Source organism: Coregonus lavaretus (genome assembly GCF_964263955.1).
Source record: "Coregonus lavaretus genome assembly, chromosome: 18".
Taxonomy (NCBI): domain Eukaryota; kingdom Metazoa; phylum Chordata; class Actinopteri; order Salmoniformes; family Salmonidae; genus Coregonus; species Coregonus lavaretus.
In genome coordinates, this window is record NC_140005.1 from 7,334,895 (window position 1) to 7,352,517 (window position 17,623).

General features: G+C 42.8%; 2 protein-coding genes across 2 annotated transcripts in view; both read right to left on the reverse strand.

Moving 5' to 3' along the window:
• Nucleotides 1–4,724: 4,724 nt before the first annotated feature.
• LOC311146139 (WD repeat-containing protein 20-like) lies at nucleotides 4,725–12,544 on the reverse strand (the record flags this gene model as incomplete). Its single annotated transcript, XM_084182615.1, has 4 exons — nucleotides 4,725–7,748; nucleotides 9,122–10,438; nucleotides 10,648–10,830; nucleotides 12,272–12,544. The coding sequence occupies 4 exons, from the start codon at nucleotides 12,542–12,544 to the stop codon at nucleotides 7,695–7,697; spliced, it is 1,827 nt and encodes a 608-aa protein (XP_084038741.1). The 3' UTR covers nucleotides 4,725–7,694.
• A 3,404-nt stretch (nucleotides 12,545–15,948) lies between these two features.
• The window catches only part of LOC311145307 (cytoplasmic dynein 1 heavy chain 1), a 56,192-nt gene continuing 54,517 nt past the window's right edge, over nucleotides 15,949–17,623 (reverse strand). Inside the window, exons 73-75 of the mRNA XM_084181541.1 lie at nucleotides 17,052–17,220; nucleotides 16,661–16,785; nucleotides 15,949–16,407 (exon numbers count right to left, since the gene is read on the reverse strand). Coding sequence (XP_084037667.1) covers nucleotides 16,279–16,407; nucleotides 16,661–16,785; nucleotides 17,052–17,220 — 423 coding nt within the window. The 3' untranslated portion in view covers nucleotides 15,949–16,278. The remainder of the gene's footprint in view (nucleotides 16,408–16,660; nucleotides 16,786–17,051; nucleotides 17,221–17,623) is intronic.

Below are 17,623 nucleotides of genomic sequence, written 5' to 3' on the forward strand. Positions count from 1 at the left end.
ATCACATTGTATGAGTTTTAAGTAATTAATTTGCGTTTTATTGCATGACGTAAGTATTTGATACATCAGAAAAGCAGAACTTAATATTTGGTACAGAAACCTTTGTTTGCAATTACAGAGATCATACGTTTCCTGTAGGTCTTGACCAGGTTTGCACACACTGCAGCAGGGATTTTGGCCCACTCCTCCATACAGACCTTCTCCAGATCCTTCAGGTTTCGGGGCTGTCGCTGGGCAACACGGACTTTCAGCTCCCTCCAAAGATTTTCTATTGGGTTCAGGTCTGGAGACTGGCTAGGCCACTCAAGGACCTTGAGATGCTTCTTACGGAGCCACTCCTTAGTTGCCCTGGCTGTGTGTTTCGGGTCGTTGTCACGCTGGAAGACCCAGCCACGACCCATTTTCAATGCTCTTACTGAGGGAAGGAGGTTGTTGGTCAAGATCTCGCGATACATGGTCCCATCCATCCTCCCCTCAATACGGTGCAGTCGTCCTGTCCCCTTTGCAGAAAAGCATCCCCAAAGAATGTTGTTTCCACTTCCATGCTTCATGGTTGGGATGGTGTTCTTGGGGTTGTACTCATCGTTCTTCTTCCTCCAAACACGGCGAGTGGAGTTTAGACCAAAAAGCTATATTTTTGTCTCATCAGACCACATGACCTTCTCCCATTCCTCCTCTGGATCATCCAGATGGTCATTGGCAAACTTCAGACGGGCCTGGACATGCGCTGGCTTGAGCAGGGGGACCTTGCATGCGCTGCAGGATTTTAATCCATGACGGCGTAGTGTGTTACTAATGGTTTTCTTTGAGACTGTGGTCCCAGCTCTCTTCAGGTCATTGACCAGGTCCTGCCGTGTAGTTCTGGGCTGATCCCTCACCTTCCTCATGATCATTGCCCCACGAGGTGAGATCTTGCATGGAGCCCCAGACCGAGGGTGATTGACCGTCATCTTGAACTTCTTCCATTTTCTAATAATTGCGCCAACAGTTGTTGCCTTCTCACCAAGCTGCTTGCCTATTGTCCTGTAGCCCATCCCAGCCTTGTGCAGGTCTACAATTTTATCTCTGATGTCCTTACACAGCTCTCTGGTCTTGGCCATTGTGGAGAGGTTGGAGTCTGTTTGATTGAGTGTGTGGACAGGTGTCTTTTATACAGGTAACGAGTTCAAACAGGTGCAGTTAATACAGGTAATGAGTGGAGAACAGGAGGGCTTCTTAAAGAAAAACGAACAGGTCTGTGAGAGCCGGAATTCTTACTGGTTGGTAGGTGATCAAATACTTACGTCATGCAATAAAATGCAGATTAATTACTTAAAAATCATACAATGTGATTTTCTGGATTTTTGTTTTAGATTCCGTCTCTCACAGTTGAAGTGTACCTATGATAAAAATTACAGTCCTCTACATGCTTTGTAAGTAGGAAAACCTGCAGAATCGGCAGTGTATCAAATACTTGTTCTCCCCACTGTATGGGTTTTGGGCGCCAGAGCTCTCCATGAATAAAAATACAGATAATTCTTGCTGGTTGTGGACCTTGAATCATTTATGATTAAAACCAGGGCCTTACAACCCCTGGTAATGATTCAAGCTTAGGTTGAATTAGAGATAGAAATTCTCGTGACACTTACAGTGGGGAAAAAAAGTATTTAGTCAGCCACCAATTGTGCAAGTTCTCCCACTTAAAAAGATGAGAGAGGCCTGTAATTTTCATCATAGGTACACGTCAACTATGACAGACAAATTGAGATTTTTTCTCTCCAGAAAATCACATTGTAGGATTTTTAATGAATTTATTTGCAAATTATGGTGGAAAATAAGTATTTGGTCACCTACAAACAAGCAAGATTTCTGGCTCTCACAGACCTGTAACTTCTTCTTTAAGAGGCTCCTCTGTCCTCCACTCGTTACCTGTATTAATGGCACCTGTTTGAACTTGTTATCAGTATAAAAGACACCTGTCCACAACCTCAAACAGTCACACTCCACTATGGCCAAGACCAAAGAGCTGTCAAAGGACACCAGAAACAAAATTGTAGACCTGCACCAGGCTGGGAAGACTGCATCTGCAATAGGTAAGCTTGGTTTGAAGAAATCAACTGTGGGAGCAATTATTAGGAAATGGAAGACATACAAGACCACTGATAATCTCCCTCGATCTGGGGCTCCACGCAAGATCTCACCCCGTGGGGTCAAAATGATCACAAGAACGGTGAGCAAAAATCCCAGAACCACACGGGGGGACCTAGTGTATGACCTGCAGAGAGCTGGGACCAAAGTAACAAAGCCTACCATCAGTAACACACTACGCCACCAGGGACTCAAATCCTGCAGTGCCAGACGTGTCCCCCTGCTTAAGCCAGTACATGTCCAGGCCCGTCTGAAGTTTGCTAGAGTGCATTTGGATGATCCAGAAGAGGATTGGGAGAATGTCATATGGTCTGATGAAACCAAAATAGAACTTTTTGGTAAAAACTCAACTCGTCGTGTTTGGAGGACAAAGAATGCTGAGTTGCATCCAAAGAACACCATACCTACTGTGAAGCATGGGGGTGGAAACATCATGCTTTGGGGCTGTTTTTCTCCAAAGGGACCAGGACGACTGATCCGTGTAAAGGAAAGAATGAATGGGGCCATGTATCGTGAGATTTTGAGTGAAAACCTCCTTCCATCAGCAAGGGCATTGAAGATGAAACGTGGCTGGGTCTTTCAGCATGACAATGATCCCAAACACAACGCCCGGGCAACGAAGGAGTGGCTTCGTAAGAAGCATTTCAAGGTCCTGGAGTGGCCTAGCCAGTCTCCAGATCTCAACCCCATAGAAAATCTTTGGAGGGAGTTGAAAGTCCGTGTTGCCCAGCGACAGCCCCAAAACATCACTGCTCTAGAGGAGATCTGCATGGAGGAATGGGCCAAAATACCAGCAACAGTGTGTGAAAACCTTGTGAAGACTTACAGAAAACGTTTGACCTGTGTCATTGCCAACAAAGGGTATATAACAAAGTATTGAGAAACTTTTGTTATTGACCAAATACTTATTTTCCACCATAATTTGCAAATAAATTCATTAAAAATCCTACAATGTGATTTTCTGGATTTTCTTTTCTGATTTTTTCTGTCATAGTTGACGTGTACCTATGATGAAAATTACAGGCCTCGCTCATCTTTTGAAGTGGGAGAACTTGCACAATTGGTGGCTGACTAAATACTTTTTTTTCCCCCACTGTAAGTTCTGTGAATATTTTTCCTTTTGTTCTATGACATATTCCATAAGATTTTCCAATACTGTGACAGACTGTTTCTAAGTCATTTGAGACCTAGGTATTATTGTACATATGCAATGGATGGCCATACTTAGTGCCTTCAGAAAGTATTCAGACCCCTTGACTTTTTCCACATTTTGTTATGTTACAGCCTTACTCTAAAAATGATTAAATAAATAAAATTTCCTCAGCAATCTACACCCTTAATGATGACGTGAAAACAGGTTTAGAATTTTTTGTAAATGTATAAAAAATAAAAAAACAGAAATACCTCATTTACGTAAGTATTCAGACCCTTTGATATGAGACTCGAAATTGAGCTCAGGTGCATCCTGTTTCCATTAAGCATCCTTGAGATGTTTCTACAACTTGATCCACCTGTGGTAAATTCAATTGATTGGACATGATTTGGAAAGGCACACACCTGTCTATATAAGGTCCCAAAGTTGACAGTGCATTTCAGAGCAAAAACCAAGCCATGAGGTCAAAGGAATTGTCCGTAGAGCGCTAAGACAGGATTGTGTCAAGGCACAGATCTGGGGAAGGGTACCAAAACATTTCTGCAGCATTGAAGGTCCCCAAAAACAAAGTGGCCTCCATCATTCTTAAATGGAAGAAGTTTGGAACCACCAAGACTCTTCCTAGAGCTGGCCACCTGGCCAAACTGAGCAATCAGGGGAGAAGGGTCTTGGTCAGGGAGGTGACCAAGAACCCAATGGTCACTCTGACAGAGCTCCTCTGTGGAGATGGGAGAACCTTCCAGAGGGCAACCATCTCTGCAGCACTACACCAATCAAGCCTTTATGGTAGAGTGGCCAGACGGAAGCCACTCCTCAGTAAAAGGCACAAGACAGCCCGCTTGGAGTTTGCCAAAAGGCACCTAAAGATTTAACTATTTGGCCTGAATGCCAAGCGTCACGTCTGGAGGAAACCTGTCACCACCCCTACAGTGAAGCATGATGATGGCAGCATCATGCTGTGGGGATGTTTTTCAGCGGCAGGGTCTAGGAGACTAGTCAGGATCGAGGCAAAGATTAATGGAGCAAAGTACAGAGAGATCCTTGATGAAAACCTGCTCCAGAGCACTCAGGACCTCAGACTGGGCGAAGGTTCACCTTCCAACAGGACATCGACCCTAAGCACACAGCCAAGACAACGCAGGAGTGGCTTCGGGACAAGTCTCTGAATGTCCTTGAGTGGCCCAGCCAGAGCCCGGACTTGAAACCGATCTAACATCTCTGGAGAGACCTGAAAATAGCTGTGCAGCGACGCTCCCAATCCAACCTGACAGCTTGAGAGGATCTGCAGAGAAGAATGGGAGAAACTCCCCAAATACAGGCGTGCCAAGCTTGTAGCGTCATACCCAAGAAGACTCGAGGCTGTAGTCGCTGCCAAAGGTGCTTCAACAAAGTAGTGAGTAAAGGGTCTGAATACTTATGTAAATGTGACATTTCCGTTTTTTATTTTTAATACATTTTGCTTTGTCATTATGGGGTATTGTGTGTAGATTGATGAGGGGAAAACAATTTAATACATTTTAGAATTAGGCTGTAACGTCACAAAATGTGGAAAAAGTCAAGGGGTCTGAATACTTTCCATATGCACTGTACCCCAGCACATATTGTATGGGAACAAGCAAAGTGAAAGTGTGTTCCATGATGTGTATCTTATCTTTACAACTCAAATGTAAAAACATTTCAACAAGCACTTATAAAAATCAATCTGCACAATAATGGCCAAACAAAATCAGTAACAATACAAGTGGAATAGAATATATACCTTTTTTTTAATGAAGAATAAAGTGTGAAATGTTAAATGTTAACCACAATCAAAAAATATATTCACTTCACCATTTGTTCCTTCTGTGGTTAGTGTGGAGTCACTTAACTCCTTAAATAGGCGTCACACGGAAAAACGTCCTACGGTGGGTCTTTAGGGACACATAGAAAAGCGTTGCTGATGGTAAGCAAAATATATATTTTCTTAGTCTACAAGACTTCCTGAGCTTCATAATATTTGCACATTTGACAGCTGCTTTGTCTGACTTCTGCACATTGTGATTATTTTAAGCGTTTCTTTTGAGCATTTAATACATTAATATCCTATATCAAAATACATCTGGATGAATTTTGACCAAGAGAAAATCCTATATCAAAATACATATGGATGAATTTTGACCAAGAGAAAAGAAAACAGAAATCTACACTCAATTTTAATATCATTAATATGTATATTTTTCTGCATTAGAAATATAACAATTTCCTAAAATGATAAGAACTTCCACTACAGTAATAATTTGCTTCTGCCCCAATCACTCACTGAATTCCTATATAATACGATACAGGGTAGATTTTAATCTGAAATAATTAAAATAAATGCTTAAAGGAAAACTACACACAAAAACGATATTTTGGTATTTGTTTCATTAGTCCATTGTTGATATAGTCCCAAAATCTTTTGCATGGTTTTCAAGATATATAATTCAAAATACAGAAATACAGCCGGTATGTTGTATTTTGAAAGTTACACATCTTGAAAACCAAAATACAGTTTTCGGGTGGAGTTTTCCTTTAATAGATATAAAAGGTTTTAAATAATTTCTCCTCCGAACAGCTGTCAGAGTTCTTCTCGCACACCCAAAATGTAAAGCCATTTCCCTCTAATAAACTATACTGAACAAAAATAAACGCAACATGCAACAATTTTCAGATTTTACGGAGTTGCAGTTCATAGAAGGAAATCAGTCAATTGAAATACATTAATTAGGCCCTAATCTATGGATTTCACATGACTGGGCAGGGGCGCAGCCACTGGGCTTTATTATAGACAGAAATACTCCTGAGAACCCCGCAGGTGAAGAAGACGGATGTGGAGGTCCTGTGCTGGCGTGGTTACACGTGGTCTATGGCCTGCGGTTGTGAGGCCGGTTGGATGTACTGCCAAATTCTCTAAAACGACATTGGAGGTGGCTTATGGTAGAGAAATGAACATTCAATTCTCTGGCAACAGCTTTGTTGGACATTTTAAATTGGCCTTTTATTGTCCCCAGCACAAGGTGCACCTGTGTAATCATGCTGTTTAATCAGCTTCTTGATATGCCACACCTGTCAGATGGATGGATTATCTTGGCAAAGGAAAAATGCTCACTAACAGGGATGTAAACAAAATTGTGCACAAAATGAGAGCTTTTTGTGCGTATGTAACATTTCTGGGATCTTTTATTTCAGCTCATGAAAAATGGGACCAATGTGGCGTTACTCACCAGACATGTCACCCATTGAGCATGTATGGGATGCTCTGGATCGACAGCGTGTTCCAGTTCCCGCCAATATCCAGCAACTTCGCACAGCAATTGAAGAGGAGTGGGACAACATTCCACAGGCCACAATCAACAACTCTATGTGAAGGAGATGTGTCGCACTGCATGAGGCAAATGGTGGTCACACCAGATACAGACTGGTTTTCTGATCCACTCCTCTACCTTTTTGTTGTTGTTGGTATCTGACCAACAGATGCAAATCTTTATTCCCAGTCATGTGAAATCCATAGATTAGGGCCTTTATGAATTTATTTAAATTGACTGATTTCCTTGTATGAACTGTAACTCAGTAAAATCGTTGAAATTGTTTCATGTTGCGTTTACACTTTTTGTTCAGTATAGTAGTTGCAAAACAAACAGAAAAACTAACAAAATCTGTGCAAAGTTCTCAATGGGGAGATTCTATAAAAGAGATAGTTCACCCAAATGTAATTTAATATTTTTCTTACCTTGAATGCAGCCTATGAGCCAGGAGTGACTGGAAAAACCAAACCTACGATGACCGAGACTGCCTTCTGAACGGAAGACAAGGCACACCAACACCTGTGATAGTGTGTAGCTTGGTCAAGAAAATAGTTGGACTTTGGTACCCTTTGACAGTGCACATCTTCAAAATCATAAAGGCTAAATGACTTAATTTTTGTGTGCAGTTTTTAGTGGGCACTATGGAACGCCATTGTTTTACGGTAGCCTGTGGCGGCTGGTGGCAGTCACTCCTGGCCCATGGACCACTTGCATGGTAAGAAATAGGAATGATGAAAGTTGGGTGAACTCTCATTTTAAGCACAAGCATCATTTGACTGGTTTGCATCTAACTAAGCCAAGCACGAAGTCCAGAAAACAGTCTAGCGAGATGTGAGAGGAGAGAAATAATGAAAAACATTTTTAAATTCCAGAAAATACTTTAGAACCACTGTCCAAAATGGCTCCACACCATTTCCATTTCTGTATTTGAAGACTTCTACCATCTAGGCCATATGAATGATAACCAAAAACACAAAGGAGAATAGAAAAAGTAACAAGAGAAAGGAAAACACTTGCAATGCTTTGTGGGGTGAAGAGCATCACCAGGCTCTGGTGTAATGGAGGTTTCTTAGCAGCAGAAATAGTGTGGGCTATACTACAGTTCCACTGGGAGACACGGCTTGGTTTTGGGATGACAATAAACCCTGGAAAGGAAAACAAGGAGATTTGCATTGGGGAAAGTTCACAAGCATCAAATGAATCACCCTCATCTTCCTTCTCCCACTTTCAAATGTTAGTGAGTGGATGATGCAGTGAATGTAATGCATTAACGTAGAAAGCTGAAAGAATCTGTGTAGAGGGTGAGCGTGCAGAGGTCTTGCTTGGTAATGCTGCGGTATGGAGGACTAAAAGTGCCACAATTAAATAAATAAATACACCATTAAATAATTACTTAAATGTGTCATTAATTAATTCAAATTAGAATTAAATACATAAATGTGTAATTAAATGTATCATTAATTAATTCAAATACCGATTCATTTTATGTAAAATACATATATAATTATTTCACTATTTACATTTACATTTCATGATCCTGCATTGCAGTGATTCATGAATTACTTAAAACTGTCAAACTGACCCATCAAAGTCAGTGGGCGGGGCTAACGCGAATCTAGTCTGATCCATTGCTTTGGTCTGAAGTAGAGTAGGCCAACCTGGATAGAGACAATGGAGGATCTCCGTGAACTTTCCAGGGAGTTGGTTAGAGACATTTTAAACTTAGCAGAGGATGTAGAAGCAGGACCTGCTGACATTAGCCGGAATTGATTTGTCTTGGCTTGATGCAGAGGGTAACCAATCAGGCGTTAGGTTCCGCCTACCAACTTTTGATGGGTCAGTTTGACAGTTTTAAGTAATTCAGGAAGCACTCCAACGCAGGACCATGAAATGTAAATGTAAATAGTGAAATTATTATATATGTATTTTACATAAAATGAATCGGTATTTGAATTAATTAATGACACATTTAATAACACATTTATGTATTTAATTCTAATTTTAATTAATTAATGACACATTTAAGTAATTATTTAATGGTGTATTTATTTATTTAATTGTGGCACTTTTAGTCCTCCATACTGCGGTGCCTTGTTGGATGGTAATGAGTCAATATGGGTGTTTTCAAGCCGATGCACACAAACACACTCGGTTGGGATCAATGTCTTCTTTCCACTGATTACAAGGGCTGCCTAAGTGCACTTACTTATCCACCAGGTGACTTGATTGTACATAACATACGAATGTCTAAACATGATTCATATCTTGAAAATGTGTGGGCTTTGCATGGGGCGGCAGATGAACACAAAACACACACATACAGACAGTTTGAGATGTGACATACTGCATGTGCAGGAGATCCCCACACCTCACAATGCTGTCCAAAATGTCCACAATTATACTAAAGTTTCTAAATGGATCCTTGCTGTGCCCAAACTAACTTTTTTTTTTTTTGTTACTACAAAGAGAAATGCATGGGTATTAAGCAGAACTTAAATTCTATTCAAAAAGAACTTACCACTTTGCCAGGCCTTGCCCATGTCCAAATAAATCCCTCCTGACAAGCTGTCACTATACAGTCTTCAAGAAATATTAAGACAGTCAGTCTCTCGTGTGCTATCTTTTTACAGATAAGGGGCTCTAGTAGGGGTAGGTCTTCCATGCGGGGACAGAGCAGTGTCCCCAGAGTCTTAGCAGGGTCTGTTCTGGTTTTGGTGAGCATGTTACTGCTCTTGCTGCTAATGTGGCCCATGCTGTGGTTCCGTTTGTGGTCCTTGTCATGGTGCTGGTCTTTGCGATCGTGAAGGGAGAGCGTGGCAAACTTGCTGACACCCGAGGCAATGGCACTGTCTATGACGCTGCTCTTGTTGTTGGCAGTCGTAGCTGGCGAGTACGGTAAGCTGTTGGAGCGTGGCAGGGGAGAGGGGAGGGAGTTACTGGGGGTGTTGGCGCCGCTGTTGTTGCCGTTCGTGCTAGGGTTATTACTCCCATTGTTCACTACGCCACCAGCGACTCCGCCTCCCAAACCCCCTCCCACCGGGGGGCTGGTAGCGTTCATCACATTGGTGTGCGTTCTTGTCCGGGAAAGCGGGAGGTGAGGGAAAAGGATATCTTCTGTGAGGTCCCACAAGCACAGCTGAGTGTCCTGGCCCACTGAGCCAAACCTGTACGTGGTGTGTACTGGCCGACTGTCCGTGGAGTTGCGCTTGGAGAGCCGGGACTGCGTACTGTTGGCCCGGTCGCGACCAAAGTGGATCTGGTCCTGGAAGTCCTCGTCGCTGCCACTGAACTCCATAGGGTCCGCATCCTCCACGCTGGTCGTGTAGTGGTCAAACGCCACCACGCTGACCCATGATTTGTGTCCGTGACCGCGCGCGATAACCCGGCAGTCGACAAATGACCACACGGTCACCAGATCATCCTCGCCCCCCGCGACAATGTACTTTCCGTCCGGACTCCAGCACACGCACAGCAGACCCCCAAAGTAGCTTTTCATGGTCCCGTGCAGCTCCACCGCATCAAAGTTGAAGACCCGAAGGAAGCCGTCCTGGCTCACACACGCCAGGAACTTCCCGTCGGGTGAAAAACAAAACTCGTTAAGCGCTCCCTCGCCCACCGTCCATTTGAGCAAAGGGTTGCGCGTGGACTTGCTCTTACACGTGTGCACCGAGTAGTTCTTGCCCTGTTTGAGCAACTGGTAGTGAGGAACCGTGGTGCCACACGTGTTTTCCACGTTGTACAAGTACATGTTTCCACTGGAATGAGTGACTAGGAACAAACTCTCCGAGCCGGGCACCCATTTTACACAAGTCACTCTGGATTTGTCTATTAGTCTCTGGGAGAGAAGGAACAAAAATGTTCAAATTCAATTGTAAGCAACAATGTCTTTCACCGAGTTACGTCAAAAAACAGAACATTTGAAGTCAGTAACAAAACGCCATTTCCATCTCTACCCCAAATCTATGGTGGTTTTAGTCCTGCCACAAATTCAATCACAGTTTTATGTGGCTTTACATTCCTTTTGAGACTTTCCTGCCAACTTACTTCCTCATTGAAGAGCTTACTGGTCTCCTTCTTGATGGGGTCGATGAGCTGCACCTGGCCTGCCGAGAAGCCCACCAGCAGGGATACGCTGTCCGCTGTGGCCGTGAGGTGGTTGAAGTCATGACATGTGGGCTGTGTTCCCTTGTATATCCTCTTGTCAATAGGCTTGCTCAAGTCAGCCGCCTGAAAGAAAAGCATACAAAAAAATAAAACAGCGAGATACGATTATGGCAGTAACCTTTTCAGTGTTGCATGTTTTCGGCTCTTGATCAAATTATCAAGGGTGGCATGCACAAGCAATGAAGCCGACATGAGTAGAGTGCTCATGATGACACAGAATTCTTTGAACATGACAGCAAATATTAAAGGCCTTTTGAAATGGCAACTAGGTCTATGACGCGGTCTTTGAAGTCAATAGTTTAAGTGCATTACAGTACAATCAAAGACACCCAAAAAAAATATATTCCTGAAATAAGGCCTACATGACAATGTGGTGTCTCAGGGGGCTCGCTGCTGATTGTTATGAACAATACTGACATAAAGAATCAGACCAGGGCATGCAACTCTAGCCTCTTGGGTTTGTGCTTTATTCAAAATGCCTCAGGGGCACAGTGAGTTTACTAGCACAGTGAATGGTTCACGCCATCAGCAGATTGGAACGTTTTCTTGTGTAACTTCACGTCTCCAGTCAGCTCAGCTGTTTTTGCATAGGCCTTTTCCAACCATAGCCCATATAGTATATCCCAGCTAGGGAATGTCAGAAAGGTACACGCTTTAGTATTTATGCACCTGTATAGTCCTCATGAATATTGTAGATGTTCAGATCTGTTTACACACTTGGGAAAAAATGAAAAACTATAGATTTGGTCTGCTATCTGCCACACTGAGGAAATTAGGATCAAGCACCTGAAGCCCTGCATGATCAACTTGTCATGTCCACAAGTTCAGAGCGACTCACTCACTAAGATGCCCCTCTCTCTGACTGAAGTCCAGGAAGCACTTCCTACATCACCAGGCTGACACGTCATTGGAAGTTGATGCAAAAACCATTCAATGGAAATCCTGCACGCAGATTTAGATTGAGGTCAAATAACATCTTCATATGTATGTGAATTTGCAAGTTATTGTGCAAATTAATTCACAACACCACCTTGTTCTTAACTCCACAACTGTTGTTTAAGCAGTCATGTAGCTAGCTTTCCACCCGTCAAGACTAGCTTGTCTAGGTCACATCAGACAGCGCCTCCGTGCACTGCAAGTCATCACCCAAGTGGAAGTAGAAGTAGAGGTCACACTTGTGATTTCACGAGCATGCATTCATTGCCAATATTGTGATTCTAGTAAAATGTCCACCATGTCCACTGTGCGTTGATAGGTGTTACGGCCTAACTGTGACTGTCAGATTAGAGTTAGCCAGTCTGCTAGTTGGCTAGCTGGCTCGCGGTGCATACCACAACACTTTTGGACGAGGTGGACTGTGCAGTCAGAACTGACCTGTGGTGCTATAGGACACCGTGCTCTGCGTTAGTCATAAACCAGGCAAACTGGACAACACTGACCTGTGGCCATCAATTAAGACACACCAATTATAAGCAAGACGACTGTTAGCATAATGTTTATCTACCTTTCTAACTCCTTTGTAGATGTAGAAGTACAGCTCCCGGCCCACATTAAAACAGATTCTGTCGCCGTTACCAGACTGGTCATTGACGTTGACGAAGGAGACTTTGACGGGGTTCGAACCCTGGGAATTAAACGGCACCCTGTTGGGACGGCTATATTCGGAGTGAGTGAGGAGTTTATAGACGCCTTCCCGTGTAGTGAACTGAGTTTTAATTTCGTTCATCTCCTTCCCTCCTCCCTCCGCCGCCGCCATCTTTGAAATTAACAATAACATTCATCCTTCCTAGAGCCCGGATCTTTACGCACGGAGCATGCGCATTGCGGTTCATGGGTAAAGTGGAGTCGACTCGCGCCAGTGAGTGTGACGTATTAAAATATCCAGGAGTAGAACAGAAGAAAACCATTTTAAAAAACGTTTCATGTATGTAGGATGATTTGTTCCAATTGAAGTTTAATACTGGCAACTCACGTTGCTCACCTTGGTAAACGAGGTTTGAAGGTGAAATCATCTGTGTGAAGTGAACCAATAAACTGAGAAACTAGTCAATCAATTCACAGCAGTCAGCAGAGATGCTGACAACGCGCACCTGTCCAAATCTGTGAAGTTGGTGGTCAATCAAAAAGTACCATGGCGACAACGAACCCGCAGCAACAACACTCACGTTCAGGTAATTGAGTCAGTGTTTACAGATGGCAGTGAGCAATGAAAACCGAACACATACAGACTTATGCACATACTAAGTTTTCATCCGAATAGAACACTTTAAACGTGACGAGTTTAACCAATGTTTAAAAAAAAAAGGTGGGCCTTTTATCATCACACTAGGCCAATTGAGGTCACGTGATTAATTGTGATGACAAAAAAATGTACTCTAGTTAGGCCTACTGATTGTTTACCTTATAAAATATACATGGGTTTATTTTACTCGCAGGTTTTCGTGATGGCAGTCTTGTTCAAAGTGGCCCCAGTAGTGTGGACAAGCTTGCATTCAAATACATGGTGAGGAAATTCAAAGATGCAGTTTGTATGTACATTTGGTATATTTTAGACAGTTAAAGTCAACGCCTGTCGCCTAGGTAAACATTTATTGTGCCACAACTTTGAAGTGAGTAATATGTAATAGCTCTTTTCCCCCTATTTTATTGTAGGAGCTGTGTAAAGTGGAGTCCAGTACTGATTCCGAGTCAGATGTCAGTCCAAGATGGTCTGATACCAGCACCATGGTAATATCTGGCACTGTGAATTAGTCTCATTGTATGTCCTTTTGACTGACAGTAAAATGTTATGGTAGGCATAGTCTACAATAATTATGAGCATGCATGCCCTTAGCTCTCAAACTCTACCCGTACGGAAAAAAAAGAGCGTATAACTGCGGCCAAAACACGTTTTTTTTTACTGCAGTAATTTTACAGTGTCACTGCAGTTATTCTGCAATTACTGCGTCCAAAATACCACAGTTGATTGCAGTTACTGTGCTTTTACTGCAGTTTCAAAACTGCAATATTTTTTTGTAAGGGAAGGCGCCGTTCATCCTCCATCCACGAAATTACGCTTCCCGAGTTACGTTTACACCCAGGTGTCCGGAGCACGCTAGATGGTGGTCACCTGTCTTCCGTAAACAAGCGCTGTAACATGGAGATATGGCCGCGTGGAAACACACATCCTATCAAGGTGTATCAATTTAACCATAAAAAAAGTATTATTATTATTTCTCGCAGATATTAAAGTTAAGTTCCTTATATTTCCAAAACTGTACCGCAAGCGACGCATGTTAATGTTCAGATTGAGCATCGGACTCCTAACAAAACTCCCTTGTACAGAAGATGCCTTCGTGCAATGACTTATGTGTAATGTACTGGGACCGAGTCATGATCAAGGACTAGCATACCCTCACCTTTTGATACAGGTTAAAAATCCTTTAAAATAGTTGCTTTTATAACATTTAAGTCACCAAACCACAATGTTATTATGCACTTTTTAACTAGTTTCTACAATGTTACTCTGATCAGGGATGTGCAAGTAGTGCGCCAGAGAGCAGACAACCCATTCAAAGGATGCTAACATGTACACACAAACCGGTGGGACGATTTTCGTATCATTCTTTGGTAAGTAGTATTGCAACTCGCAAGCATTGACGAGCAAATCGCTTACATTCATACATTCCTTGGGGACATACTATACTTACAGTATAAAATACCCATCTCGCTTCAGTCCTTGGACCCATATGACGGGAGCTCAGAAGATTCGGATGAGTCCATGGGTGGTCCCAGGCGACCGAGGCAGGGAGGCTGCAGGTATTGGGGCAGGAGCCAAAGAAGGAACAATCACCCTCCAACTGTCATCCTCAAAGAAGTGATCAAAAGTGGTGGTCTAAGGGATGGCCCAATGGAGCCGCATCTCATTGATGTCCAGATGAGGTCAGCAAGTGACTCTGAGCTATGGACATGCAGCCACAGCAAGGGGCGGGGCCCTGTTGCTGAGACATCTGCAGACTCAGGAGTGCTTGCTACTAAATCCTCCCCCTGCACACCAGTGTCTCTCACATTTGTGGGGGCAGCAACCTCTGTCCACAATGTCCAGATACCAGAGAGCACTTCAGAGAAATCTCCTGACAGTCCTGTCCCCCTCAGGGGTCTCTTCAAAAGGAAATTCGGTCTTCCAGGAGCAGAGACACCACAAGATGGCGGCCACAGGAAGAGGCAGTGTGTCACCAAAATGGAGACTGGGGATTCTCCTCCTGAGGTGAGTTGGGCCCTGACCAGAAACAGTCCCCTAGCCTAGAGACACCATATTGCTTAATACTGCTTATCCAACACTTGCATATCTACACAGGTGGCTAGGAGCGGTTTCTGGACAGGGTCATGAAACTGGAAAAACAAGGGCACTTTTGACCACATGGCAAAATCTTTTTCTTTCTTGCAGAACAATTTGATAATCTATGGGAAAACATTGATGTTAAAGTTGTGGCTATTCAAGTTTACTTGGAGAATATGTATCGAGTATGAAAGTTATTCCTTTACTTAAAAACAGATGCAATTTTTTTCCACAGTAATTTGAACTTAATTCTCACGCATGTAAGGAATAACATCCATATTAATTTGCATTGCTATATTGTCTATTGGTGTGGTGAAATATATTGGGGGATTGAATAAATCATGCATTTGCTAGTTCTATTGTATGGTAGTTATGGAAAAAAATTAGTGGTAGACTGATTTGCTTTAGACTAATATCAAATAAAGCTGTTCTACCAAAGCATATTCACTGATTTTATTGCATCTTGTGTGTGTCCTTCATGTTACAAGGCATCTCTCCATCGGGTCTGACAATGCCAGACGGCTAACCCTCATACAAACTCCTGAATGTCAATCTTTATAGGAATTCGTTGGGTGCATTCCAAACAAGGAATCATCTGTAGATATTAAAGGATGAACAATTATCCTATTATGGTGAAATTTGGAATTCAGCCTACGAAAAGCGGAACAATGAATGTAAAACGCTTGGGTTTATAGACATCCATCCCATATTTTCAGGTGAACGTAAGTAAGCAGCAATATGGTAATTGCACACTGGCTCGGTGTGCTATTCTTGGTCAAGCTTTAACAGTGAAATCATAGACCATAAGTAAAAATAAAACTGGGTAGTCGGTTACTGTTAGCCATTTAATAACCAGCAAACGGTTAAATCATTGATACTTTATTTTACATGTCATTAACCAACATCTTTACGCCATCATAAAAACATACTGATTCCTTCGTAAAAAATCATTTTCACCTTCTTCCAACTTCACTTTCTATTCACAATCCAACTGACTACATTACTCAGACTTTCTTCACTTCCCAATGACATGTTAAATTCAAATTTTACTTCTCCCACTAGTTACTTGACTAACTACATTTTGTATGGACTACATTACCCTAAAGACTACGTTTCATAAGTGGACTACACTACGAAGTGATTAATAGGAATGATGAATAAAACAAATTCCCCAGTCTCCTGGTGAGAGGAGTCTACTCTGTGCAGAGCACTGCCACTCCACGCTCGTAGAAGTTGTGAGGGTCTTCCTTGGTGGCGATGTCAAAGTCCACGGTGAAGATGAGATCGGCTCTGGTGAAGTTCAGATACACGGGCAGAGTGACCTGTGGGAACAGGGAACAGTACACAATGTTCAAGGTATTTGGAGAATGACTAGGACTAGCTCCCAACACACTATGAACCATCTATCGGACGTATTGAAGGGAATGTGAGGTCTGGTCTATTATATGTGGAGAAAATTGATATTTCTAATCTGGCAATACCCCTGAGGGCATAAAGTGTTGTATTGAGCTCAAACTTCACATCTGTGCATTCCCATGTACCATACACGATATTCTGCGTGGCTCTGAGACGTACCATGTGCTTCTTCTCGGCACTCAATTGCTTCACCCAGCGCAGCTGAGTCAGCGGCAACTCCGTGGAGATGTCGTTGGACAGAGACAGCTTGTTGTTGCCGTGGGTGGCTCCCTGCAGCTTCAGACCTGTCGGGGAGAAAGAGGGGTTCGTAAAGGTCACTTAGGTTGATCATGTATATTGGATAAATTAAACACCTTCGATGGAGATTTTCCATTGAGAATGTCTTTTAATCCAGGACTAGACTTAATATGGGTCCAGGAAACCAGCCCTGGATGATCACAGCCAAACCATAACTATATTAAAAAGTAGCTGGTGTTGTAATTCTTGCTTTCTGGTGAGAATCCCCAATGCCCTGACTGGTACTGTACACTAATCTAGACAGAGAGCAGACCTTTGATGCCGAAGCTGCAGGCGTCGAGCGCGGCCCCCTGGGCGGTGGTGACGTTGACCTCCAGACACAGCTCCTCCAGGGACCAGCTGTTAGCCTGGGCCACGTATTGACGGGTGGCCGTGATGTAGGCCTCGGGGACAAACAGGCTGCCTAGGCACACATGGATGTTCTGGACAGGAAAGGGGAAAATAACATTGATTCAGAGTGGGTGGAGAGTTATTATGGGTAACACTACTGCTTAAGAGTCCAATACCTTGTCCAATGTCAAGTTCCTGGGTCAATTATGGTATCAATTCATTGCAAATCACCCATTAATGGGATAGCTTCCAGAGTGGCTTTATTTTTAACTCTAAAAAGTGACAAATTGTTCATGGACTTCTTTGAAAGTAGTTAAATTCATTCAGACTTGAATGAATAAAATCCAATGGGATGCTAACATTAGCAATATTCTAACCTAACGAATTAGGCAAACTGGCCGTCTACGTTCATGGAATCATTTTAAGGCAACACCAAATCCACTTAGGTCTTCCAATGTCAGGAACCCGTCCCTTTAATATAGAGGTCAGATGAAC